The sequence below is a fragment of the Zingiber officinale genome, chromosome 11B, assembly GCF_018446385.1.
Source record: "Zingiber officinale cultivar Zhangliang chromosome 11B, Zo_v1.1, whole genome shotgun sequence".
NCBI classification, from domain to species: domain Eukaryota; kingdom Viridiplantae; phylum Streptophyta; class Magnoliopsida; order Zingiberales; family Zingiberaceae; genus Zingiber; species Zingiber officinale.
In genome coordinates, this window is record NC_056007.1 from 75066796 (window position 1) to 75083368 (window position 16573).

At 42.4% G+C, this 16573-nt stretch overlaps 1 protein-coding gene across 1 annotated transcript; it reads left to right on the forward strand.

The window, feature by feature from the left end:
- Positions 1–9511: 9511 nt before the first annotated feature.
- Positions 9512–10332, forward strand: LOC122035008. The gene has a single exon (XM_042594369.1). The coding sequence runs from the start codon at positions 9643–9645 to the stop codon at positions 10276–10278; it is 636 nt and encodes a 211-aa protein (XP_042450303.1). The 5' UTR covers positions 9512–9642; the 3' UTR covers positions 10279–10332.
- Positions 10333–16573: the final 6241 nt, after the last annotated feature.

Below are 16573 nucleotides of genomic sequence, written 5' to 3' on the forward strand. Positions count from 1 at the left end.
CTTCATCAGGGATCATGTTACTAAAGGTGATATTGAACTCAAGTACATTGAGTCTAAATCAAATTTAGCTGACATTTTTACAAAACCACTCCCTGAAAGTGAATTTAGCAACTTACGACGACAATTAGGGATGTGCTCAATAGACTAGGATCCTTCATAAATACTTTCAAAACTGATTTTATCAACTTATAGGCTAAACTTGTTTGTTTTCAAAATTTCCATTTTTAAACTTTCAAAAACAGTTTTGGCCTTAGACTAGTCTTACATCCTTAGAAAGCATGTACCCATAGGTTTAGTTCTTGAGCATCTCACCAACACCTTAGGTTTACCTTGCTTGTGGTTGATAAACATAGAAAGGGGTGAGATGCATAGGCCATCTGTCTGGACTTAAGTGCATCAGTATAAGTCTGGACGTTAAATACAATTCAAATATTAATCAGATTAAAGTTCATCAGTCGAGTCAAACACTGACTGATTATAATTAACTTAATCTGACTAACCAAGTGAAAGCTACTATTTTCTAATAGTTAGTTAGTACCTAATTGGTTAGACAGCTGGTTGAAGTTAAATATCAAATTCAGGGGGAGAAATAAAACTACTTTAGTTTTCCAAATTGAATTTTAAACTTAAAAATAATTTGTTTAAAATTGTGAAATTTTTTATCCTTTTTACCTATTCTTTGAAAACTGAACCTTTCAAGTATCTTAAACCATGGTTTTGAATCTAATACTTTTAAACTTTGAAAAATTTGATTTTAAAAAGCAAACTTTACAAAAACATTCCAAAAATTTTTTCCTACGTTTATCAAAACTCCTTTGAAAATAAAGATTTAAACTTAATTTTACTTTGAAAATTGTCCTGAGTCTACTTCTTAAAAAATTTGACTTTACTTAATTTTGACAATTTAATTTGAAGGATAAATTTTACAAAATTTAGTTTACAAACTAAGCTTCTCAAAGTTATTTTCCTTGTTTTGAAAATTGAATCTTGTACACTTAGTGTTGAAAAATAAAATTCAATTAGTTTTGAAAAATAGACTTTTCAAACTTAGTTTTGGAATTTTGGTTTTGAAAACTTATGTTTAAATAGCATTTCAAAGTTGAAACTTGTTTTGGAAAATTTTTTTATACACTTATGTTTGAAAATTAACCTATCTAAACTTAGCATTTCTTCTAAAAGCTAAAAACTAATGCTTTAAACAAATTTTCAAAACTTTATACCCCCCCAAGTCAATTTGATCTTCTCTTGGATTTAAAAACTCAGTTATTGTTCAAGGTATTACTGTTTTCAGTATTTCTCGCTATGATTGTTTACCCTTGCTTTTTGATGAATGCCAAAGGGGGAGGGTTAGGTTGGTTAAGTTAGGGCAACTAAATGCAAACTTAAAAAAACTAACTTAAACCTTAAAAACCTCAAAAATCATGCTTGATTTTTGCATACTTTTTATCACTAACTCATTTCATCAAAAAGGGGGAGATTGTTGGTGCGGTTAGCACTAACGGTCTAACTCAGGTTTTGATGAATGACAAATCAGGTTAAGTTAGGTTTGTTGTTGTCTGACACTTTTATCAAGTGTGCAGGAAAAGTCCAGCTAGGTCGACGGGCTGACCGGATAGCTGGCGAGAAGTCCAAGCGGGTCGACGGGCTGACCGGACGCTTGGCGAGAAGTCCAGCTAGGTCGACGGGCTGACCGGATAGCTGGCGAGAAGTCCAAGCGGGTCGACGGGCTGATCGGACGCTTGGCGAGAAGTCCAGACGGGTCGACGGGCTGACCGGACAGTGACTGCGAGGACGCGTTCCCGGGTAGGGAACATTAGGCGTCGATCCGGCTTAGATCCATTTCGGATATCTAAGTCGAGATCGTGACTAGATTCCGGTCTCGGAAAGACGGAATCTAAGTCATACTTTGCTCATCTATAAAACTGTGCTAACATTCTTTGCTGCAGGGTACATTTGCCTCGGACTAACCTTTTCTTGCAGGAGAAGGACTTTCTGGAGAAGAGGGGTCCGGGCGCCCGGAGGTCCGGGCGCCCGGAAGGGATCCGGGCGCCCGGAAGGCAAATTTCATCCAGCCAAGTCGTCGCCACGTGGAGCATCATGGTTTGTGCAGCTACGTCACATTCCAGGCGCCCGGAAGGGATCCAGGCGCCCGGGACAGCATATAAAAGAAGCCCCAGGCAGGAGCTTCAGAATCAATCATCAACTGAGAACTTTTCGACTGCTGGTCCTGCTGCTCTACGTTCCTGCGACGCTAACAAAGCTCCGACAAAGTGCTTCTTCGTTTTTCTTAATTTCCTTGTCGGTATTACTTTGTTTCATTAGCATTTCCTGTATTCATTTTGTAATTATATTCGAATTGCTAGTGATTGCCCAACGAAAGTGGTCAAGGACCACGGGCCTTCGAGTAGGAGTCGTCACAGGCTCCGAACGAAGTAAAAACAACTGTGTCTACTTTACTTTTCCGCTGCGCTTATACTCGATATTTTCGAATCGATATTCACCCCCCCCTCTATCGAATCTAACGGTCTTACAATAGGAGACCCCGCCGGCTGAGAAATAGTCTCCTCTTGAATCGGGCTGGGGAAGGCACAACAATCGGAGATGTCCGCTCAAAAGGTCGTTGTGTAGTAGGGTCAGAGCGACGTCGCTTGCGTCTAATCCTCAGTGGCACTTCAGATTCGAAGGGAGGAATGTCTTTGAGTGCTATGAGGGGGTTGGAAGGGTACTCCCCCTCCACATTTGTTGTCATGTCAATCACCCGCCCTGTTGCTAGAAGCCTCTCCAGAGGGATTAGTCGATTGATTTTGCATTCGGCAAAAAGGAGTTGCTCTCACCTATCTAGTTTAATCTCCTCCAACCGCAGAGACTCAGGAGCTACAGCTTTGAAAATAGTGTCCACTGTATAAAATATTGAGGACCTCAGTTAGTGATAATATGATAATTTACCAAGCCTTACCAAAAGAAAAGGAAAGTGTCGTTCAAATTGAACTCAGTCCGAACATGTAGAGGAGGCCCCCATGTAGTAGCTAGGGAATGTTGAATTGCAGGCCAACCAACTTCTCCAAAACAAAAATAATGGTAGGATCATGTCGGTAATCTCCTAACTCGGGAATGGGAGAAAGGTTCGATTACCACTTGGTCGGCCTGGATACAGAATCAGACACTTAGATAAAAAAAAAAAATGAAATTTTCATCCCTTATTAGACGAAGACAATTTTTTGAAGAAAACTTCTTTGGGACAAGATTGAAACAAGAAGACCTCATGCTCTAATTTTTTAGGATAGGAAAAATAATGGAAAGTATGAGAGGTTTGTAGAATATCATACAAGCGAAATAGGATCATCATTCTGCACATTAAGTGGAAGGCATTAGGAGCAAGTTGTTGGAGTGAAATATGAAAGTATGTGCTTATTTCGGATAGAAAGGAGGGGAAAGGGAATCACAAACTTGCCTAAAGCTAATCCTTAAGAACGTAACTAGCCTGATGGAGGATGATGGGGACGGTCTTGAGGATTTAGGATACAGATGCATAAGTTTTTTAGGGATTTCTAGGGCTACACGAATCGTCTCAAGGTTGCAGTTGTCAAAATCAGAGCGAGTAAGTGTATACCATGGGCAAAAGTTTCTTGGGCTATATATAAACGACGAAGAGATGCAGGAGGATCGGAAAAAACACTTACTAGGAGGATCACAGGAAGAAGATCACAGAAAGGAGAGTGGACTCAGTAGAAATCACCAAAGGAGTAGATTGACTGAAGAAGACGGAGCATGAATGGATTACTTCGAAAGCGCATTAGGGGTTTTAACATGGGTTATGAGAGACCTTTAAAGCTAGACCATCTGATCGAAATGGCTTGACTAATCGAGACTGCCATATCGAAGGAAAGGACTTATTGCTGGTTCGTACGAAAAGGTGTACGTCAGCTATCATATCATAGAATGAGGAGTTGGTGGGACACATGGCGCTTGCCCAGGAAACGACATTTATAATGGACAATACAACAAAATTATTTCACTAAAAAGCGTTCTTCCGCGTATCACCAGTGCACTACCTTACATATTAAGCGCCTGACATACGATTTTCTAATAAAGATAAAGTTGACTATAACATTAATGGACGATAAGAAGGGTTGCCAACCTATAGATCTAGCCGATTGGACGATCGAGCGGTGGTAGGACTCGGGTTTAGTAGTCAGCTATGAGCCTCCTTCGACTAGACTTAAAGAGGAGGCTAGTGATACGGTGGATAGTGAGCGGCCCCAAAGATAATGAGGGATCGATGTTCAATGTGAGATGGCAATCAGAGTAAAGGTGAGGTGACAATTATAGTTAAGGTGAGGTGGCAGTTAAAATCTGGGTGTGCATAGCTGAACGAATCACTCTCAACGAGGCTCAGTTCTCCACTTCTCAAAGTCAAGGCTCCCGACATAAACCCGATCGGCTATAGAGTCGGTTGGCCTTACGAGGTTCAGTTTCCCACTTCTAAAATGCAACTCCCGGTATAAGCCCGATCGGCCCTAGAGTCGATCGAACTACAAGGCCTAGCTCTCCGCTTCTCTAAGACAAGGCTTCCAGCATACAACCGGTCGACCCCAACGTAGGTTGGACTTATAGGGCTCAGCTCCCCACTTCTCAAAGACAAGGCTTCCAACACATACTCAGTCGGCTCCAAAGTCAGTTGGACATACAGGGCTCAGTTCCCCATTTCTCATTTGACAAAGCTCCTAGCATACATCCGGTCGGTCTTAGAGTCAATTAGATTCCCTTAATGAGATAGCTTTGTCAGAGAATTGTAACAACCTGTCAGAAAATAACGACTACTCACTAGGAAATATTTCGATACTCTGACATAGGCATGCAATGGAGCCTTCCTCGAAGGGGGTTATATAGCCTCTATTACTTGACATATTCTTATACTAGACATTTTCTATCGCCTCATTATTCCGGAAGTTATGAGGGTCAGTATAAAAATGGGTCATCAAAGTTGGCTAGGCAAGCTCACACATACACGTTATGCTACGCATGCACACACATATCTATATTACTGTTCATCTTTTTCTTCATTTTTTCGAGGCAAGAGTTCTGACTTGAGCGTCGTAGTATCTGCATCAAAGACTCCTTCCCTGATTCTCGCTCTAACATTCTATTTGCTTTTTCTGTGGTGTACACAGAAAGGACCGCTCAATATCATTCCTTTCCAACTCAGAGTCTTTTCACAATTAATAATAGAACCACCTATCCAATATACTATCTCTCTTGATTTTAGATAGGATCTATCTGCATACATTTTCGTTGACAATCAAATGAATTACCAGTTATAAAATTCTCACTTGGAGTATCTGAATAAATCTTCTCTTAATAATTACTACTAACAATAATAATGACAACATGATAGCGACATGTTAAGTAGATGTAGATCATCCAAAAAGACAGAATTAAGCATCACCATAAAATTTAGAAGTTTAAATAATTAAATACAAAAATAACTAAAAGCATAAGTAAAATATCAAATCTTCATAATGTAGTTGTGCAAGTATAGAAACAATTAAATTTTGCATTCCTAACTACGCTTTCATAGTGAAAAATACCATCTTAAATAAATTCACAACTGATTCAAAATCTACTAACTCAAGCATCCACACCTGATGTGGTAAGTCGGGAAGAGCCTTTTAGTGGAGCTCGAAGGTCAACAAGTCAATATAGATATTGGTTAAAGTTCAAGATGAGTAAAAAAGCCAAGAAACTAATAGGATCTCTTTTTTTTTTTATCGGCTACCATTGATCAAACAATCCCTCAAAGGGATCCACTCCCCAACTCTCTCGGATTTGCACGGAGATCCTCTCCTCGTTCTCTTCCAATCGGTTATTGTCAATCGGGCAGTCCCTTAAGGGGACCTAGTCTATGGCTCTGTTAGACTTGCACAATGATCTGATCAGTAGGGGTGAGCATTCGGTTAAAATCGAACCGAATCAAACCGAACTAATCGAATCGAATCGAACCGAGCCGATTTTTGATAAAAACTAAATCGAACTGAATTTTCAATAAAACCGAACAAACCAAACCGAACAAACCGAATAAACTGATTTTTTTCCAAAAAATTGGTTTGACTTAATAAAATTTTAGTTTGGTCTAAAATTTATGGTGTAAAAAACTAATTTGGTTAAAAAATTCAGTTTATTTGGTTTAACCGAATAAAAAAAATTCAAAACCGAACCTGAACCGAATTAACAGAATTAACCGATATTTTGGAGGAAAAAACCGAATTTTCGAATAAACCGAACCGAATTTTTAAATTCGATCGGTTTGATCGGTTTGATCGGTTTGATCGGTTTATTCGGTTTAACCAAACTTTTGCTCACCCCTACTGTTCAGCATTCTCTCCCAATCAGCTACCACCGATCGAATTATCCCTCAAGGGGACTCGCTCCCTAGCTCTACCGGACATGCATGGGAATCCGCTCCTCATTCTCTCCCGATTGTCTATCGCCAATTGGAAAGTCTCTCAAGGGAACTCACTCCCAGGCTCCGCCGGATGTGCATGGGGATCCACTCCTCGTTCTCTCATGATCGGATACTGCCGATAGGATAGTCCCTCAATGGGACTCACTCCCCGGCTTTGCCGGATATGTATGGGGATCCGCTCCCCGTTCTCTCTCGATTGGCTATCATTGATCGGACAATCCCTTAAGAGGACCCATTCCTTGGCTCTGTCAAACATGCACAGGAATATGCTCCTCATTCTCTCCTAATCGGCTACCGCCAATCGAACAATCCCTCAATGGAATTCACTTCCTGGCTCTATCAGACGTGCACGTGGATCTGCTCCCCGTTCTCTCCCCATCAGTTAATGTCGATTGGACAGTCCTTTAAGAGGACCCACTCCCTGACTCTGTCGGGCGTGCACAGGGATCTGCTCCCCATTCTCTCTCTATCGGTTACTGCCAATCGGACAGTCTCTCAAGGGGACCTACTCCCCGATTCTGCCGGATGTGTAGGATCCGCTCTTCGTTCTCTCTCGATCGGCTACTACCGATCAGACAGTCCCTCAAGGGGACCCAATTCCCAGCTCTGTTAGACACACACAAGGATCCACTCCTCATTCTTTTCTGATCAGCTATCACTGATCGGACAAGAAGTCAGAAGGCTATCACTGTAGCTTGCTAGACTGCCTATAGAGCTATACTCTTTCTTTATATATTATCATAGCTCATTTAAGCCTTATAAAAATGGGCTATCTACATAAAACCCATTTACCAACTAGCAGCATAATAGGCCTCCCGGTCCATAAGCCCATTTCGCCATTAATACAACATGTGGATTTATCAAAAAGTCAGTGTACAAATACATAACACATTGGTGTTGTTTGACAATAGATAATACCTCATTAAATATGGAGATTGTGAGAGACATTATAAAATGGGGTTGATCCTGTTCAGAATCTGAGTCAGACAAAGGTCGGCTGAGATATCGTTGGTGTTGACGAAGAGATGACTTGGACACCCCTAGCGTATGTGCCCAGGAAAATGAACCCCTACGTAGAACTGATGGACGACGGTGATTAAATCGATGATACTTGGGCTCTGTGCACACTCAGACAAGCACACAGAGCGTTAGAGACCAGAAACCAAAGAATAAGTCCCCGAAGCAAGCCCTCCGACGCTCAAATTAGGTATTTTTCCCCCAGAAGAACAATGTACGAAGGAAAAAGAACTGTAGAAGACAAGTGCGAAAGTGCGCGTACCTGCTCAAGGGAGAGGACCTCCCTTTTTATATGACCATGTGTACCTCCCTGATATATGGTAGTTATTCTCTAACAGGCGGTTACGATTCCCTGACATTGTTGTCGCTTAGTACCTTCTATTCTGCCCAGGTTTAGCTACGTGATGTTCAGGATGACTGTTAAGGTGTGGCACCTGGCCCGAGCTTTGATGAGGGAGACGAGCTGCGATGAGGGTTCCATCTTTCACGCTTGGAGTACTGAAGGGTCGATTGGGAGTTGTCTTACTGAAAGTAACAAACCTATCTATGCAGATCAGGTTGAGGAAACTAGATCAGTCGGGGGAGGTCAAGCCTTACTCTATGCCGTATCTTATGTCTGATCTGAGATCCTGATCTGTCAGTATCTGACCGGGAATTATGCGACTGATGACGTCAGACAGTTTAAGTCCTTCTCTCTAATTGCTAATTGTCACGTCTTTTAGACTTCTGACTATCACGCCCACTAGCTTTATCAGACCCCACCTTTATTCACCATATTAGGGGTCATTCTCCACTAGTACAAGTACATACACATACAAGCTTACATCTTCTCAAATTTTTTTTGCCATTTTTCTACTGAAAAATGCTTTGCTCTTGTCATTTTCTAACTTGATCATCGGAGTAGCTATGTCAGACACCCCCTTGCCCACTTGCTAATGATTTTCTCTCCTTCCTTTTGCTAGTATTTATAGATAATTTATAGAGTTCTTCAACTAAAGTTTGATTAGGAGTTTTATTCCTAATCAAGTTCTATGTCAATTCATCAGTGGTCTAAGCTCATCGCTTTCCGACAATATCAACACCTAAAATATAAATATAATTTCAGGTGATATTTTGACCTATCAGAATGTACGCCTATCCCCAAGGATACACAAAAGTAACAGAGGAAGAATAGGGTGAAAAGAAATGAAGCATTAACAATATGACTCATGTGCTGTCGGGCTATGGTTAGCCCATTTGACACTTAGGTCATCTGTAATGTCATGTTAATGTTGTATTATAACGACACTATAGATTTAATTTGGTGTTGTGGAAACTCCCCTCCATATTTATCTGCTTGGGGTGGGTCAGTCTTAACCCACCCCATGTGTATAATTTTTTTAAAATTTTATTTATTAAAAAAATCTAAAATTTTAAAATTGAAATTAAAAAGTAAATGAAACGGTTAATTTTTTAACGACTATTTTTTAACGATTAATAATAATAATAATTTAAATATTTTAAAATATATTTATTTAATATGATATAATTTTAAGATAATTGAATGAATTATGGAACCCATAAATAATGATTGTTAATGTTAAAAGAAATATGAGTGAAAATAAATATGATTATAATAAATATATGACAGTGAATTATATATATATATATATATATATTATTGGATAAGATATGGATATTATAATAACGTTATGAATATCCTTACAGATCTACAAATTAAAACGACTTTGTCTGGCCTATTTTATTATTGTTATGGAATTTTCAAATTTGGCCGAATTTCAAATTGCTCCTGGTTCCTTGGGGGCCAAACAATGATACGATGGGTGTCGGCTTCACATCCTCTCCCTAAACACCTAATCAATGACGTATTATCAAGTCCCGTTGTCATCTAATTCGTCAGCATAATCCCTGAAGTTCTGCCGCTGCTGCTTTTTAATTGGACATGGATTTCCTCATATGATTCCAAAATACTAATTTTGGCAGCAATGCAGCAGAATATGCAATAGAATTCTAAAAGCTATAACCACTGAAAGAACAGCGATGATGCAGGCACACACGTGGTTCGAGTAAATAGTCGGGACTCCTCCGCAAGCAACCATCTCTACTTCACCTAGATAAATCCCCCGTACTTCGGGCACCGAACGGAAGCCCCAAAACGCACCATGATGGAACGCCCAGCCGCCAGCACCGCCTTCGCAGACAACGCCGGCTCCGGCAATGACGGCCGGCCCTCTCAACCCGAGGACGATTTCGAGTTCACCTTCCCGATCGGTGGCGCCCGCGATGAGCCCATCGTCACCGCCGATGAGCTCTTCTCCCACGGCCGCATCCTCCCCGTCTACCCTGTCTTCGACCGCTCCCTTGCCCTCCATTCGTCGGAGGAGAGTGCGGCGAAGCCTCCAGCCAGGCAGATCCCCATTCGCCGGATTCTCGTCGAGGAGAGTGGCTCTAGATCTGAGTCGATCTCGTCGTCGTCGTCGTCGTCCGAGGCGGACGATCTGGTGTCGACCGCGGCGCGAGAGTACCGTCCACGAACCGTGAGGTCGGCGCCACAATCCCCGGAGTGGATAAGGGAGTGCACGTCCACCGAGACGAGCCGGCGGTGGAAGCTTTGGGATACCCTGTTCGGACGCCGGAGCCACAGCGACGGGAAGAAGAAGTCTATGTTCCTTGAATTTCCCTCATCTCCGCCGCTGGAGAGGAGGAGTCCGAGACCAAGCAAAGGCCCAAATACAAAACCCGGAGGGAACGGGAAGGCGGCCAAGGGGCCGCGGCGGTCCTTCTTACCGTTCCGTTAGGAGCTCTTCGGCTTCTTCGACGGCTGGAATCGCCGCCCTTTCTATTAGCTCGTTCCTTCCATTACCTTATTTTTTTTATTAAAAAAAATATATATATTGATATTCTTAATTAATTTGAAATTTGTTTAGAAATGACAGTTTTTTTTTTTTGAGATAAAAATAACAAAAAAATATTTATCAATGCTGAATGCAATGTAAGGCCATTCCCTGCAATAACTAGGCTGTTCACCGGATCCTCTGCGCCCGCCTCCCGTGCGCCCTCTGCGCCCGTCGCTACGCGACAAAAAACCCACGCACTAAACACGTGTGTTTCTCCGATCAGCAAGAATGCTGATCGGTCAGCAGACCGATCAGCAGGAATGCTGATCGGTCTTGCTGACCGATCAGCATTCCAAGCAAACTTTTTTTAATTTTTTTTTTTAAAAAAATAAAATAAACCCTAAACCCTAAACCCTAAACCCTAAACCCTAATACATATAATAATTATACAAGTCCAATATACTTCGATCCATATTAATCCTAATAAAAAAGAGTAAATACTTTTTTTTTAAAAATAAAAAAATAAAAAAAGTTTGCTTGGAATGCTGATCGGAGAAACGTACGTGCTTAGCGCATGAGTTTTTTGTCGCGTAGCGACGGGCACAGAGGGTGCACGGGAGGCGGGCGCAGAGGATCCGGACTGACAAATTAACTACCATAAGAAATCCTAATTAGCAACAGCCACGTCTTGCTTGTTGCTCATTAAATTAGTCCTTGGGCCACGTCTTGCTTGTTGCTCATTAAATTAGTCCAAAGGCCACGTCTTGCTTGTTGCCACGGTAAAAGATTTAATCTGTCACACAGATATATGTGGTTGGAATTTTAATTACGATATATTTATAAAAAAATTTTCCTTAAATAAGAGACGTAATTAAAAGATGTTAAATTTTAAATTAATCGTCGCGTACGCTTTTTGATTTATCCTGATAATCGATGAAATTTTTATAGGACCAAATCAATCACTTTCAAAAATAATCAATAAGATTAATTAAAATTAGTTTTTTTGTTATTGCTCGTTAAACCATCACCAGTCCACCTAAACCCATCGAAAACTCCATATCCCTCTGTAAACTTTCAATGTAAGATCGCCGAACGTTTCTTCTTTCGAGCAGGGAAAGGGGTTTGAAATTGAAATAATGAATAGTCCCACGTGCAATCAAAGCTAAGTAATTTTTATTTAAAACTGATATATAATATATTTAGAAGTTAAGGACATTTTATATTTTCAATTTAAAATATTTTGGATGTTTGCACTGAGCTCCATTTTTCTTAAAAAAATATATATAGCTTAAAATTACTTTCTATATATTGAAATTAATGGGACATAAAAATTGCTAAACAACTTCTCAATTTTTTTTTCTAAAAATAAAATTCAAACTATTTTAACAGATTATTTTCTGAAAATAAAAGTTGTTAAGGTACCTACCGCTGCATTATTGGCATCATCGTCCCGGAAAAAAAAAAACTACTTTGGACTCTTATGGATATGTTTCCTCCCTGATGATACGGATCAACAGCCTAGTTGGTGTTCAAACTTCAAGGAAAGGGTTGGGAAATTTCACTTAATAATCTTACAATTGGTTCAATCAATTGGATTCAAATCCTATCTATGGATGTATGCTGACTGTTTAATCTCCCAACTTCATATGTTTGACTCGTCAGGTCAATTTCTTCTTCCTTGCAAGACGGTTCAAAATTTAATATTTTAAAGACCAGTCAAATAGAATAAGTGATCCAAGTTCTCAAATAGTGGATGGATCGACCTAATTTGCTCCGGAGAAGGCATAGACAAATACTATTTAGAAAAAAAAAAATTGTATTAAGAGGATATTGAGGTTAATCACGAGTTTAATAAATTAAAAGAATAAGAAAATATTTATCTTTTGATTAATAATTGATGGTGTCCTCTGTACTCGGACCTCTCCTTTCCCTCCTTCTTGCTCCTCTAGCAGATCTCCTGATCAAACCTATGATCTACCTACATGTCAACACTCGTCTAGTCGTCTGTAGGAGTCGGCATGACTCCTCTGACCATCAAGTCACTATTGGGAAGAGAAAGGAGCTCGTTGATGCACCAAGAAAAGATAAAAGAATGAGAAAGCTCGCATGAGGAAGAAAGGTCTCCGCTTAGGAGAAAATCATACCTCGTCTTACCTTCATTCATCCTTGAGAAGGAGGTGAATTTAAATAGGGGCTATTCTAAGCTGTAGCCTAGCCCTATCGCCGAGTCCAAACATTTTTATCAAGGAACAAAATCTAATTTTAAAATATTATGTTACATTTACGTATCTTTCTGCTGCTATGCGTATCTCTCCAAAGACAAGAACATGCGGACAATGAATCAAGTAATCTTAAGCTTTAATATTTTTCTTCTTCCCTTTTCTACCATCCCATTTGCATCCGTAGCCTGTTGAGATCGAGTCATGCGATGCTTCGACTGCACGTACAACTAACTCGCGCGACCATTGTTGTGGCCTCCGCCGCATGACCAAAGCATCATGTAACCGTGGTCATCGCCGCCAAAGCATCGCACGGCCGTTACCGTAGCCGCTACTGTGGCAGTCGCCACCTTAGTTAATTGATTTTGTTCGACTATGACTTGATTTTGTTATTTTATTCTCAGTTTGTAAAATGTCTTCAATAAATTTTTCTATTGTACCTAGTTTGAAAGACAAAGATGTTGCCAAGGTCAAAAAGAAGAAATGACCTAAAGCGAAATTATTATTACTATCTTATTGTCCATTTGATCAATTTTTTCTCAAATAGGTATTGTTGTTGCACTCTAGGCCCTCAAGACGTAGTTGTCAACATGATCGCCCTTGGTCACAACTGCCATAACTGAATCGATATGCCCTCCACGTTGGTGTACCTTATGAGTTTCGTCGACACCGGCGGCGATGTGGATTGAGGTCCTATGCGAGACACTCAAGCAAGGCCTTACGTGAGAAGCTCAAACACGACCTTGTGCTACATTCGTCCCCATCTCTACCTCACCTTCGGGGGAACAATCTCTAATGTCGAAATCAATGACCAAGCCTTCTACCAATTTCATAAATAATGAAAAAATTCCATTCAATAAAAATTTAACATTGGGTTAAATGTAGGAAAATGTGAGATGGTAATTGCTCACACTAAGTGAGCTAAGATCTCTTTTATAACGTCCTCGGTGAACTCGGCGGACTAGAAGGACTCGGCGGACTCGACGAACTCAGGATCAACCTAACCCGACCCTCCTTTAATTCCTAGATCCATCCTTGGCAATGCTTGAGTCGTATGCCTAACTTGGTTTGGCCATTGGCTAGGTGTCACATCTGATGCAGATTGTCCTATTAGGGATAGTTATGGACCGTAGGGTACAACGACTGTGATTGCCAAGATCGATCAGAGGTTGAGGTTAAAGAAAATAACTCAGCTAGGATGCTTCTATTAGAGTGGGCATCTTTGTCACTACAAAACATACAACGTTTAGCAACGAACATTTTCCATTTGTAATGTCATTAGTGATAGATCAACAATGAAATATATTCCATCATTTAGATTTCTGCCCTTGATGTTTCTTGTGATGAAATATACAACATCGTTGCTGTTATCAACATAATATATATGTTGTCGCTAAAAATAGTGATGGTTTTATATATATTCATCGCTATATTCCGTAAGCTAATTAGTGACGGATTAATTTAAATTTGTCGTTAATTAGCGATGATAAATTATTATTCATGACTAATGATCCTGTATGAGAGTTTGCGGGATGAAGTGCTGGGCGACGATGAGCGATGGCGAATAATGACCCTGATGCCGACGAACAAGAGAGGATCTGAGAAAACCACAACGGACCTCACGAGAGACTAAAGGCGAAACAATAGACCCGAGAAAACCAAAGCGGATCTATGAAGAATACCTTTTCAAAATGAACTCCGACGAGGTGCCTCCGTGGATTAGTGAAGACTCAGCAATCCAATGGACGATCTCCTATTCCTGCACACAATGTGACCAACCAACGAAGCGTTAGCGACCTAAGACCGGGGTGGGAATCCCTGGTTAGGCCCTCCGACGCTCAAGTTAGTCTCCGGTGAGAAGAAGAAGTAGCATGAAAGAAGATGACAATTAGGGTTTGATTATGATGCAATGCGTATGCTTGCGTACCTCGCCAGTGGAGAGGATTCCCTTTTTATTCCACCTCATCTAACCTCCACAGTCATGAGATGGACCCCAGTTTGTTGAAGTTTGTTAAGAGATGACGTAAGCCAGAACTACAATAATAGTTGATCCGGATGTACAGACAGGAGACCCCCTTTTGAGGGGAGTCAACGCCACGTGGAGGTCAAAAGTCAAACGGCCGATCGGAGAAGAGCAGGGTCAACCGGCCGAACGGGTCCAAGCGGAATCAAAGACAACCCGTCGGGGAGTTGGGTTTCTGACGCTCATGGTGAACAGGATCTCCGGGCCGAGCGGCCAGCCTGCTCGGCCGAGGTGAATGCTGTGAAGGAACAGTCTCAGCCGAGCACCCGGTCGGACTCATACCTACGCTCGGTCGGACCGATGCCTGTCGAGCGGAGGGACACTCGGCTCGGGAAAAAAAGAGACAAGGACAAGGGGACATTGGGAGACATCTTCTGACAACAGGCATGTTCAACGACCAAGCCATACACAGAATCTCACGACAGAAGGTTCTACCGTCCCATCAGAGAGGTGCTCGAACTGTAGCAGTATGGTGTCAGGCATGTTCCTCTGACAAGCCCATACTAAGGTATGGTAAAGGACACGTGTATGCCTCGGTAGGTGTGCATACGCCTCCCCACAGCTCTATATAAGAGCCCTCAGACTTCGGCGAAGGTATGCAATCACGCGATCTCACATCTTCGGAGCCACTATCATTTTTCTCTTGTCTGAATTGAGCGTCGGAGGGTCGTCGCCGGGAACCCCTTCCCGGCCCGACTACTTTGCAGGTTCGCCGGAGATCCATATGGCCGGTCAGAGATCCACATCATTGGTTGGAAGAGCGCCACGTGCCCAGCGTCCATCGATTCAGCGTTCGGACAGGATCAAATTGGCGCCGTCTGTGGGAACGCGCCTGCATCCGAGCGGAAGAGATGGACGAAGCTGGACGACAGCACACCGTGATGATCTCCCAGGAGGAGCTCGACGCTCTAATCGAGGAAAGAGCAGCTAAGCTTGTAGAGCAACAAAAACAGAAGGCGCAAGACGAGCGGTTGGAGCAACAAGCGACGTCAGCGTTAGGAGGCCGAGCGGAGGCACTGCTTGCCACGGTTCCATTTCATCGGGCCCTATTCCGTACGCCTCCTGAAGTCGCAACAGTTAACCGTGATCGAGGATCTTCATCCGATGAGGCACCCATGCGAGATAACAGAAAAGGTAAGGCTCCCCGAACGGACGCCTCCCCTGAGTGAATCAACCGGCAGTTTTCGGAGGTCATCCTACGGGACCCTCTGCTGAAACATTATGTGCCCCCCGCGATCGGGGAATACAACGGAACTGTTGGTGCGGGTAGCACTAACGGTCTAACCCAGGTTTTGATGAATGACAAATAGGTTAAGTTAGTTGTGTTGTTGTCTGACACTTTGATCGAGTGTGCAGGAGAAATCCAGACATGTCGACGGGCTGACCAGATGTCTGGCACGAAGTCCAGCTAGGTCGACGGGCTGACCGGATAGCTGGCGAGAAGTCCAAGCGGGTCGACGGGCTGACCGGACGCTTGGCGAGAAGTCCAGCTAGGTCGACGGGCTGACCGGATAGCTGGCGAGAAGTCCAAGCGGGTCGACGGGCTGACCGGACGCTTGGCGAGAAGTCCAGACGGGTCGACGGGCTGACCGGACGTCTGGCAGGTAAGTAAGGTAAGTCACTGGAGGGGAGTGACTGCGAGGACGCGTTCCCGGGAAGGGAACATTAGGCGTCGATCCGGCTTAGATCCATTTCGGATATCTAAGTCGAGATCGTGACTAGATTCCGGTCTCGGAAAGACGGAATCTAAGTCATACTCTTGATGCTAATTTTTATTACCTAGCGTATCTGTAAAAATGTGCTAACAAACTGTGCTGCAGGATTTATTTGCCTCGGACTAACACTGTTTTGCAGGTAGGGAACAGTGAGGGTCCGGGCGCCCGGAATGGCTCCGGGCGCCCGGAAGTCCGGGCGCCTGGAAGGGATCCAGGCGCCCGGAGGCAAATTTTATCCCAGGACGACGTTGACACTTGGAGCATGCTGGTTGGGAGTGTTACGTCACATTCCAGGCGCC